The sequence below is a fragment of the Palaemon carinicauda genome, chromosome 7, assembly GCF_036898095.1.
Source record: "Palaemon carinicauda isolate YSFRI2023 chromosome 7, ASM3689809v2, whole genome shotgun sequence".
NCBI classification, from domain to species: domain Eukaryota; kingdom Metazoa; phylum Arthropoda; class Malacostraca; order Decapoda; family Palaemonidae; genus Palaemon; species Palaemon carinicauda.
The window spans coordinates 157,723,212-157,735,470 of record NC_090731.1 but is presented as its reverse complement, the minus strand read 5'-3'; the positions used below and the strand labels follow the sequence as shown (position 1 = coordinate 157,735,470).

At 38.5% G+C, this 12,259-nt stretch overlaps 1 protein-coding gene across 1 annotated transcript; it reads right to left on the bottom strand.

Moving 5' to 3' along the window:
- Positions 1–4,612: 4,612 nt before the first annotated feature.
- LOC137644095 (ATPase H(+)-transporting accessory protein 2-like) lies at positions 4,613–11,936 on the bottom strand. The gene is made up of 7 exons (XM_068377044.1): positions 11,782–11,936; positions 9,244–9,368; positions 8,281–8,504; positions 7,794–7,911; positions 6,514–6,618; positions 6,170–6,325; positions 4,613–5,904 (listed from the first exon to the last, which is right to left on the bottom strand). The coding sequence occupies exons 1-7, from the start codon at positions 11,828–11,830 to the stop codon at positions 5,713–5,715; spliced, it is 969 nt and encodes a 322-aa protein (XP_068233145.1). The 5' UTR covers positions 11,831–11,936; the 3' UTR covers positions 4,613–5,712.
- Positions 11,937–12,259: the final 323 nt, after the last annotated feature.

Genomic DNA, 12,259 nt, shown 5'->3' with positions numbered 1-12,259 from the left:
CGATCAAGGAAACGAAATATCTGAAGTTTCAAGGTCGCTTATTCAGCGTTCCGAAGAAAGACTCCGACAGCCGAAGGGTCATCCTCGATCTGTCTCGACTAAACTTGTCCATTCAATGCGACAGGTTTCACATGCTTACCGTCTCGCAGGTGCGAACCTTGCTTCCCCGTGGGGCCGTCACCACCTCCATCGATCTTACCGATGCTTACTATCACGTTCCAATAGCGAGACACTTCCGCCCATTCCTAGGATTCAGACTGGACGACAAGGCTTACACGTTCAAAGTGATGCCTTTCGGGCTCAACATCGCGCCCAGAATCTTCACGAAACTGGCGGAATCGGTCATTCAGGAACTCCGATCCCACGGAATCCAAGTCGTCGCATACCTGGACGATTGGCTAATCTGGTCAGACAACGTCGAGGATTGTCTCAAGGCAACAAACAAGGTGATCCAATATCTTCAGTTTCTGGGATTCCAGATAAACTTCGGAAAGTCTCGTCTGACACCAAAGACCAAATTTCAGTGGCTGGGATTACGGTGGGACCTACGTTCTCACACTCTATGTCTCCCCAGGTCCAAGAGGATAGAGATTGCGAAAAATACCAAACGCTTTCTCGGGGAAAAGGTAACTTCCAGAAGGAACCAGGAGAGGATTCTAGGGTCCCTACAATTCGCTTCAGTGACAGACCTCCTTCTGAAAGCGAAATTGAAAGACATCAACCGAGTTTGGCGCTCCAGAGCGAACACCAAACGTCGGGACAAGAAGACACGCCTTCCTCCCATTCTTCGGAAGAGGCTTCTCCCATGGACAACCGCCAAGAGCCTATCAAAATCGGTTCCGTTGCAGTACCCCCCTCCAAGGATAGTCATCCACACGGATGCCTCCCTATCAGGTTGGGGAGGCTACTCCCAACACAGGAAAGTTCAGGGCCTTTGGTCTACAATGTTCCAGCAATTTCACATAAACGTCCTGGAGGCCATGGCTGTCTTACTAACCTTGAAACGTCTTTCCCCGGCCAAGAAACAACATCTGAGGATAGTCCTCGACAACGAAGTCATAGTCCGTTGTCTAAACAGAGGGGGCTCCAAGTCAGGTCCCATCAATCACGTGATGGTGGCAATCTTCTCCCTGGCGGCCTCAAACCAATGGCACCTATCCGCCGTTCATCTGGCTGGAGTTCGGAACGTTGTGGCAGACGCACTCTCCAGGACGGTACCGTTGGAGTCAGAATGGTCACTAGATCGCAAATCCTTTCAATGGATCCTCTTCCAAGTGCCGGATCTCCAGGTAGACCTCTTCGCGACGGAATCCAACCACAAGCTGAAATGTTATGTGGCCCCCAACCTGGACCCTCGGGCTTACGCCACGGATGCCATGTCTCTCGACTGGAACGCCTGGGAAAGGATTTACCTTTTCCCACCGGTGAACCTACTGATGAAAGTGCTGGACAAACTTCGAACCTTCAAAGGTCAAGTAGCCCTGGTGGCCCCCAATTGGCCCAAGAGCAATTGGTTTCCTCTTTTACTGGAGCTGAATCTCCACCCTCACCAGATTCCCAACCCGACTTTGACCCAGATAGTACAAACGTGCACTGTGTTCGCTTCCTCAAACATTCAGACCACCCTAACTTTATGGACTTCATGAAGTTTGCGGCACACAAAGGGGCTAACATAGACCCCCAGAATACTTTATTTTTAGAATCTGACAAGAGAGACTCCACTCTTCGTCAATATGACTCAGCGGTCAAAAAACTAGCTAAGTTTTTGAAAGATTCTAGTACTGACTTTATGACACTAAACCTAACGGTAACCTTTTTCAGAACCTTGTTTGAGTCGGGCTTAGCAGCCAACACTATTACTACCATCAAGTCTGCCTTGAAGAAGATTTTTCTAATCGGCTTTAATATAGATCTAACAGATTCATTGCTAGCTTCGATCCCAAGAGCCTGTGCCAGACTGAGACCATCTTCTCGTCCTAGCCCGATTTCCTGGTTTCTCAATGATGTTCTTAAACTAGCGTCAGAAACCGTCAACGATTCATGTGAGTATATCCCTCTACTCAGGAAAACTCTCTTTCTCGTGAGTTTGGCATCTGGCGCCAGGATTTCGGAATTAGCTGCCTTATCAAGGGATCCAGGCCACATAGAGTTCCTTCCGTCAGGAGAGGTCCTCCTCTCCCCAGACAAGGTCTTCTTGGCCAAAAATGAAGACCCTCAGAATAGATGGTCCTCCTGGAAAATCATCCCTCTCCTTCAGGATCCTTCCCTATGCCCGGTTACCACTCTAAAGTCCTTTCTATCAAGGACTTCCTATGAGACCTCGGGACCCTTGTTCATCAGGGAGCGGGGAGGGACTATAACTTTGAAAGGGATCAGACAACAGATCTTGTATTTTATTAAACAGGCCAATCCAGAGTCTTTTCCTCACGTCCACGACATTCGGGCGGTAGCGACCTCAATAAATTTTTTCCATCATATGAACTTTACAGATATCTCTAAATATACCGGATGGAAATCCCCCTCAGTGTTCAAGCGGCACTATCTTAAACAATTAGAGGCCCTTCAACTCGCTACCGTAGCTGCAGGGAGCGTGGTATCCCCCGGACAAATTCCTTCTAACTAATCCCTGAATCCTATATCTTCCACCTTCTTCCTCTTACCTGCCTCACTTACAGTTCCTACCTGAGTTCGGTTTGTTGTATCACACCCATGGGTGTTCCTAGTTCGTAACATTGCCATTTTATTATTGTTCAATTTATTCTTCCATACGAACTGTATTTCTTTAGTGTTCAAGTGTATGTAATTTGTTCCAGTGTTTGACCTTAATTGGTTTTGTTTTAAGTTAATGTTCTTTTGTCTTCCCTTCCTGGGATATTATACCTTATCATGCTGATGTTATTAAAGACGTCCGTCTTCTACGTTAACTTTTGATTAAACCACTGTTTGTTATGTTGATTTTTATTCGTTCCCATATAGTTAATAAAGTTTGGGTTCGTTTTCTCTGGTACTATTTCACTGCGCGGCACAGGGATTGAGCCCAGAAAAGGGATTTTGACGAAGGAAAAATCTATTTCTGGGCGAGAGACCTGTGCCGCCCAGTGAACCCACCCTATTTGCTCCCCCCCTGTTCAGACCCCAAACTTAAGGGTGCTGTAAGGAGTGATGGGCAAGCGTGGGTTGAGTTAGTAGTACTGGTCTGCGAGGCAGGGGAGGTTGAACGGCACCTCACTATTGGGGGATTTCGAAGAGGAGAAATCTAAATGGTACGAGACCTCTGGTATTTCGCCCCAGTCTATACCGACACCATTAGGTGAGCGAGCTAGTTCAACCTAGCATTCCTTTACATTTTTTCTCTGGTAATATTAGCAGTTATATTCCTTTGAAATGGTGCTTAAGGAGCATTTCACTGGGCGGCACAGGTCTCTCGCCCAGAAGTAGATTTTTCCTTCGTCAAAATCCCTTTATTTGGCTAAAGGAAAAAACTGAAAGGTTTTCCAAATAAAAAGTTCCTTTAATTTATAATTTAAACCATTTAAGCTAAGAAAGAATGAACGAAACGTCAGAATCGATTTACTCTTACTGCAAAGTGAAACCGTGATACACTCTCTCTCTATCGTAACGATAGAGCGCATGTTGAACGTCCTGAACGTCAACAACTGCGTAGTCTAAAAAACTAAACGTTAGTTCATCTTTGAAAACAGTACGATGACTATCAAAGAAATTCTTTCATAAAACATTAAATTTAAAAAGTTTTAAATTCTTTAAAGGCTAAATACGATATAACGGGCTCAACGTTGATTAACTTCGGTTCCAAGTTAGGACCGCCTACTATCAGGAAAGGTTGCATATAAACAAAACATAAAAATTTATTTTTATATGTTAAGCAAAATTACTAAAAACCTAAACACACTTCCGTCTAAGGGAAGGGTCGGCCATTTAAAAGTGAAAGAGAGTCCATACTCTCTTTGTCACCATAATTAAATCTATCCAAAACGAGTTAAAGTTTTGAGATGAAGATAAAACCCCTGCATAGCGAAAGCTCAAAACTAGAATAGTGTACTTCACCAAATAGTTGTGAAAACAAATCCAGTTAGTAACAGCGTATTAGTAGGTCTTGCCGGTAGCCCGACAGAGAGAAAATTGGTTCTTTGTTTGCTTGGAGTACTAAGTACCTGCTCGACAGATGGCGCTGTTGATGTACACCCCCACCTGCATAGCGATCGCTGGCGTATTTTGACCGTAGGTTTTTCTGTCGAGCAACAGAGTTGCAGCTATATGATCACCGGCTAAGTTTAATATTGAAAATTTCATTACTTAAACCTTTGCATAGACCAAGTACCTGCTGGAAAGAAGCGGCAAAAGAAAAATTAATCAGCAGACTATAAAATCTTTAGTGCTATAAAGCCACTCTTGGCGGATTCATAGATTACAGAGCCTAATTAAATAAAATAATAGGCTTTAGTAAAGACAAATCCACCCTGAAAGAGATAACAATAGCATTGGGAAATAATTGGAGCATAAAGATTTGCACACACATTTGATTCAATGGCATATTTATTTGTTATGAAAAGCAAAAAATATCCAAAACTACTGGTTAAACAAAAAACTAAAATAATTTAATATAACTTTACTGTATTCCATAATTAACCAATGCGCTGCATATTACATGAGCTTATATACATAGAAATAATATACACAACTTTAATACAATACACATCTCACTATAAGTCTTCTGTATTACCATGACATCACAAATAAAAACACCTACATCTGACATATGATGGAATGTGGTTTACTTTGGATTAATAGATGATAATCCAACTATAAATTAGTTTGCGGATCAATTTAACCCCTTTTGCCCATTCAACAAATATCAGTCGCTAAGATTCTGCAAGTGATATCGAATTCTAGCTGATCTTGACTAAAAATATCTACAAATATTACATTTACTATACTATGGGGAAAATGGACATGTATGCTGACTTCAAATGCAGTTTAAACAATGACCCAAAACAACACTCGATCATACACTAAAAGAAGACATTGAAACGACACAAGATCGTCCACTAAGAGAGGTTTTGTTTGTGTATAGAATTGAAATGACAGAGATACAAAACAAGTAACACTGCTACTATACAACGGTGATGAAAAGTTATATTTTAACAACGTTGATCATCATGAGTTTTCACGACCTCATGAAATTGTTTCCCAAAAGATATTCTCGTTGCTTACCACAGCTCACAGTGATTGCTCACGAGACTTTTTTTAAATCACATTTAATATTTCATTTAAATTAGTCCTAATCACCCACAAAGGACAACTTTTCTCTACATGCAATACGTAAGTAAAATGTGTTAAAATTTCTGAGTTTAAGGTTTGATTTCAAAGTAATGTAAATTTATGAAAAAAAAAAAAAACTAATGACATTACCCAGCAAAAATGTAGTACCCAGTACTGTAATTGGCATTTTGCGAAACTTCCAGCATTTTTAATGTTTTGCCGCTTCTGCTCATCAAATCATCACACTCGCTCTATAATACTATAAAGAAGGAAAATATATTGTATACACTGTCCCTCAACAACCCAATTCATTGCTAATACTAGTAAATTTCATAAATACAATATCATAACCTTACTTTTTTTTCTGCAATCTGATGTACAATGATATCTACATGTTCATTATCTTTGTGCTAGGACATAATAAATACACATCTAACTATCTTTCTTCATTCGTGGGTTTGTCATTCTGTAGATAATTGAGTCTTGACCTGGATCCATGGTTGCCATGGCAAATGAAGTGAAGGCAATGAAAAAGATCAAAATGACGGAGAGCCAGAGGATGATGTTGAATACGGCAGGGTAGTCGGAAGAATACTCGGATGCCAAATTCAAGTCCAGCTCATCCTGAAATGAGCGAAGGGTAAATTTCAAAAGAAATTTGTATTTCTCCTATCTATTCAAACCAAAGTCCTTTTGAAGGCCTATACTCAATTTTTCTTAACGAGGCGCATTTTCACTGACTCGCAGCACTGCCCTTTAAGCTCGGAAAAGTTTCCTGCCATCTAAATTGGTTAGAATTATCTTGTCCAACCAAAATATTGCCTAAATACACAATAATAAGGCCAAGTTTAAAAACTACTTTTGCCTCATAAAACTGAATGATACTTACACCAGTAGACTGAAGAATTGAACGAGATGGACGAGAAAGCTCTTGAAGCTGGTCGACTGTTGCTGTTGCAACCAGAACCTGGTCGTTATAAGCATGGCGCATGACATCTGCAGCTCTAACAAGCTGATTTCTTACCAAATCAATTGCTTCATTGACCTAAAGGACAGTATAGAAAGACGATTACCATATTATTTTGCTACTCTAGCCATTTTTAGACTTTTATTTTATCTGAAGTTATACATCATGACGTACTGTATATAGTGAATCATAAATTGCTACAGGATTTTACTCTGTCGTGATAGCTACTACAGTAATTAGGAAAAAAATTGATGAAATATGCAAACCTTTGGTGAGCCGATGCCATAAACTTTGACCAAAGGTGCCAAAGCATTCAATTCCATGAAGATTACATCCTGCCCTCCGTGAGATGTGGTTGTCATTTCACTGACCTGGAAAAGTAAATAGCAATTTATTAACCCATTCACCCCCAATGGACGTACTGGTACGTCCATGCAAAAAACTGTTATTTACATTTTTTTTGCATATTTTTTATAACTTTATGAGAAACTTCAAGCCTTTTCCAAAAGAATGAGACCAACCTGACCTCTCTATGACAAAAATTAAGGCTGTTAGAGCAATTTAAAAAAAAGATATAGCAAAATATGTTTGAAAGTTCAACATAGCTTGGGGTAAAAGGGTTAATAAATTGACTATTCTTTTAAGAGGAAGAACAACTGAAAGTGACCTGGATCATTGTACCAGGGATATAGAAGCCTGCTCAGCTTTGCCGAGATATGTTTTAATTCCAAAATATTGGAAGTTACGCAGTACAGTACACTCGTGTACAGGATTATCCAGGGGATTTAAACCCCTGATAGAGAGCAGAGAGAGATGACTATGGCCTTTTACCTTCAAAATGACCCTTGGAATATTCAAGATAATTTTTTCCATTCCATCACCATATATATATTTCCAGCTACCAACCCAACCAATTATTTCATATAAAATAACATAGGTTTTTATTGATTTTTCAGGTTTTTGTTGATTTTTCCATGTTAATTAATGTCAGAAAAGGATGAAATGGCATATGTTAATAACCTGCAAAAATGGAATTGATATTAGAACACTGATCATTTTAGAGGTTTCTATTATAGAGATTTTATAAACCTTATGATGTGTAAAGACAGTGTTTTAAAATTACCAAATTTGTGCTAAAGACAGTCACAAATAATATTGGTATGTCATAAATATAAAATGTAAAACATGGTTCTCTCTAGAAACTTCCTTATAGAACACTTGACGGTCCACAAGAAACCGAAGATCAATTTTTGCAGAAAGTCATTAAATTTTAACCTTACTAATAGATTTCTCTCTTGGCCTTTCTTGCTACATTTATCAGCAATAATGAAGAAAAAATAATTATAAAATCTTGCCTCTAATAAAAAAAGGTATCTTTATTCCAGTCTGTGCTACAGCCATCCCATAATTTGACCCAGCCATTCCGAAATGAAGATAAACGATTGCCTCGTCCATACCAACCAATGCATTCACAAAGAGGGAAAGAGGAAATCCTTTCACTCATTTTTGCCTTAACTTTTATTACAACATGAATGATTTTCGTTACCTTCATGGATGTCTTCATCAGTGTTCCTAATTCCCGAAGGAAAGTCGCATCAGGCTCAACTGACATATTTAATGTCTTAGCAGTTGGGATGAAACTATGAGGGCCATCTTCTACAAGGCTAGAACAGAAACCCAATTAACAATTAGTACGGTACTTAGTTTTAAAAATACACTAACTCTCAATTGTGTGTGGACTACTAAAGCAATTGCATATGTAATCATTATGTGGAAGTTAAAATTAAGAACGTATCTGAAAATATTTCTATGCAAATTAAGAGTATAGCAAGAAAAAAATGCAAAACACTTTTGCATGACATTTTAGCTAAGGTTTCAAGTACCTTATACCCATTTACTGTATATCATAAAAAAATGCAAAACAAATGGCAAACTCTTCTATATTGTGTTTTGGCTAAGTTTTCATACAGTGTATTACCTTTTTATCTATATATCCTACCAAATAACTCATTAACAAGGACACCAACACTTACTCATCATCTACACTGATGTATTTAAACAAAGTTTCTCTCTGAGCTCTGGATCCAACGATACTTTTGACACTCTGGTACACTTCATTCATAGTCGTATCTTCTTTCAGAGGATAAGTAGATCCTTCTTGATTGACAGTTACCCCGCCCCCATGAACTACTACTACAACGGCAGCGGTAGGTAGGGAGAACGGAGATGTAATTGTCAATCCATTCCATGGTGAAGACTGCAAACAAAAAACAGGATTAAACATTCCTTACTTAACCAGAACAAGTTATTCACATGATTTGAGTACTACTTCAAACACAACACTAAATCTGTCACTCATAAAAAAAATAAAAGACAAGAACTTGAAAGACTAACTGGTCATAGACAATAGTACATTAACATTAATCCTTTTTTCTCAATTTCATAACATATAGCCCACATATTTTCATCAGTGCAATAGTTTCAATGACTAAACTGAATGCAAAGTATATATTATAAAAAGCTATTGGAATGCATTGAATTCTACCAAAAAACTCATTGACTGCCCATTAAGAACATTTACAAAAGGTAATATTTTACATAAAAGTTATATTACCGGTACATACCTCATACCTAACCATATAAAAGTTCAACTTTCCAAAGGTAATATGGTAAAAAGTTATTAATATGATACAGTAAAAGTACATGTACTCTAGTTCTTAGCTTAAGTAATTTCAGGCTAATGATGATCTCATATGTCAAGCACAAAAGTAAAAAATGTACTGCACATTTTTATCACTCTTTTTCTTTATGCCCTTATATACTTTATATTCAGTGGAACTTGATAAGCAAGTTCAAAGATTTTTGGCTTCCTCTACAGGAACACAATGTAATGTACTGTACTATTTGTTCTTACACATACATTAGTTAGGAAAAAATTCAAATTACTTTTAAAACTTGTAATATTCTTCAGCAATTAGAGTAAATTCTACACTTACTTCTTTAGGTGTATAGCCAAGAGATGAAGTTAAAACGTCATCGAAATTCGATACTCGAAGAGTGCTTGCAGTTCCAAACCTTAATGTTGATGGGGCATGGACCACAGTCACTTCCCCACAGTGCACTGAAAGTTAAGACAACACGAAGGTTTACCAAAGGTATAATAAGTACAAATCATCAATCCCTTCAGTATACTGTAATATTATTCAACATGAAACACGAAGAGAGCAAATGCCAAGACAGTTTTTCCTCTCCCATTTGATATCCAATCTGTTGATAAACCTGGTCCTCTAGAGAAGAAATTCTATTATGTAGTTTTTTGTGACTTTTCACCCAAAAACATTTTTACAGTGCATATGTATTTTCAGGATTCTTACTGATGCCACACACATGAAGTGATTTTTTCAACTGGTTATGTTGTGATTTATGCATACCTAAATTTATCACTGCTGTTAGTACATTATTGTTGGCAAGTTTTACCCATGCCCAAACACCCATAATTGAGAAATTTGTACTCATGCACCATCATTAGTAAACAACAAACTCTCCCATCCTCCCCTCACCTAACCTGGGGCAGTGTATTCTTATCCATCTGGGGTCAAGGGGATGCTTCTCCAATTATGACCCCCTATTGCCTAAATAAACCAAAGATATTGTACTGTATTCCTACTCATATCACAACCATGTATAGCCAATTATTATTATTATTATTATTATTATTATTAACTGCTAAGCTACAACCCTAGCTGGAAAAGCACAATGCTATAAGCCCAGGGGCTCCAACAGGGAAAATAGCTCAGTGAGGAAAGGAAAAAAAAAGGAAAATTAAATTTTTAAGAAGAGTAACATTAAAATAAATATCTCCTATATAAACTATAAACACTTTAACAAAACAAGATGAAGAGAAATAAGATAGAATAGTGTGCCCGAGTGTACCCTCAAGCAAGAGAACTCTAACCCAAGGCAGTGGAAGACCATGGTACAGAGGTTATGGCACTACCCAAGACTAGAGAACAATGGTTTGATTTTGGAGTGTCCTTCTCCTAGAAGAGCTGCTTACCATAGCTAAAGAGTCTCTTCTACCCTTACCAAGAGGAAAGTTGCCACTGAAAAATTACAGAGCAGTAACCCCTTGGGTGAAGAATTGTTTGGTAATCTTAAGTGTTGTCAGGTGTATGAGGACAGCAGAGAATATGTAAAGAATATGCCAGACTATTCGGTGTGTGTAGGCAAAAGGGAAAATGAACCGTAACCAGAGAGAAGGATCCAAAGTAGTACTGTCTGGCCAGTCAATGGACCCCATAACTCTCTAGCGGTAGTATGGTCTGAATTGTAAAATACAAATAAGAAATTGTTGAAAATAAATGTGGGGACTAATATGTAGAATGGCAGACTCGACCAACAACTCGTTTAGACCTTTGATAAGGGCACACAGACGTAGGTTATTCTGGTTGGGGTAATTCTAACTTACGACATCTCATTTAGTAATATAGGACTGATCTTCCCTTCTCCCATATGAGTCGACCCGTGTCCGTCGATCTTCAAACCTTCCTGTGTTTTCCATGACAGTTGAAAACTCATGGGGGTGTATGCCTCATTAAATCATTTATTTTCGTCACTATCGCTAAGAATATGGCAGTCGCAGGGGGAATTAGCCCCCGTCAGATAAGGACACGGCTTACAGGTTAGGTTAGGTCTTCAATGTAAGTGAAAGGTCCTGTGCGTCATTATATAAAGGTTTCAACTCCTGAAATAAATTGTCGAGTACTGTGGTAATGCGTTCGTCCCGCATTAGCATGGCCGCTGATTGATCCCAACCTGGGACCAAGTTTAAGAAGTTTACTAGAGGTCACTGCTACCCTTGCGCAACAGTGACAGGTTGGGGGTGTATGTATGATAGCGGCCACCTGTATGTATTATGCCTAACTTAGAAGACGGCAGTGTAAGGGGTATCGCAGGGGAGCGTTAGCCACCCGTTAGCTAAGTAGGTAAGGACACAGCTTTTAGGTTGGGGGAAAGATTAGGTTACTTATAATGAAAATGTTTCGTTAGATGATTAACCGCCCGAGAAGTAGTTCACTCGACTTCAGTGGAGGGTTGGATTTAAACCCAAAACAATTAAGTAAAGCTGAAGTCCATTTTTAATGAACGCGTGAGGAACTGGCCGCTGATATACAATGGCTCCACGGCATGTTTGCCCGGCTGACGTTCTGGTGAGCATCTTTACTGATTATACTATTACTGAAACCAGACACCTTTAGCCTTTACGTTAAGACCCTAAGCTAAGTCTACTTTGATCACGGACCCTCTTCCGACCAAATATATAAGTATAAATAGTTACAATAATAATATTAGGACACAAAAAGCCCATTTTAAAATATCCCAGCCATAAGGACCTCACTAAAATACCTTAAGGTAGAATAGACTTTTAGGGTTCACTTGGAGAGACTGATAAACAAAAACTGGCAGGGTTGATTGGCGAAATAACTTAACACATAGTAAATTATAATAGCTGCTATTCTAATAGCAAAACTTACCCAAGGACACCAAGCTAAATGCGAAAGCTGTAAGAATTAAATTTGCCATGATTACGTCTTCGCCAGTTTACTGTCAGTCTGTCACAGGGTTTATAGAAATCGATTCTGGAGAAGAGAGACTGGATATGAGAACATTATTACTCTTTTCTTATATTGTAAATCTAAAAAATAGTAACTAAATGATACTTAATTGTATAAACAAATCGTAAAATATAATACATTTTAATCTAATAGTTTAGTAATAGATATTATGAAGAATTTTCCACATTATTTCAACTCTCGATGATCATGTGATGTATTTTGATAACAGAGCTGATAGAATAAAACTAAATGGCGACTTGACTTGGATAATTCGTAGAATTAAGTTTAACCGTAATTTGCCTTGAAACATTTTTATCTCAAAATAAGGAATTATAATTACGTATTTTAATTTATCGTAATAAATTTGTTATATATAATAACCATATCCCCTAGGAAA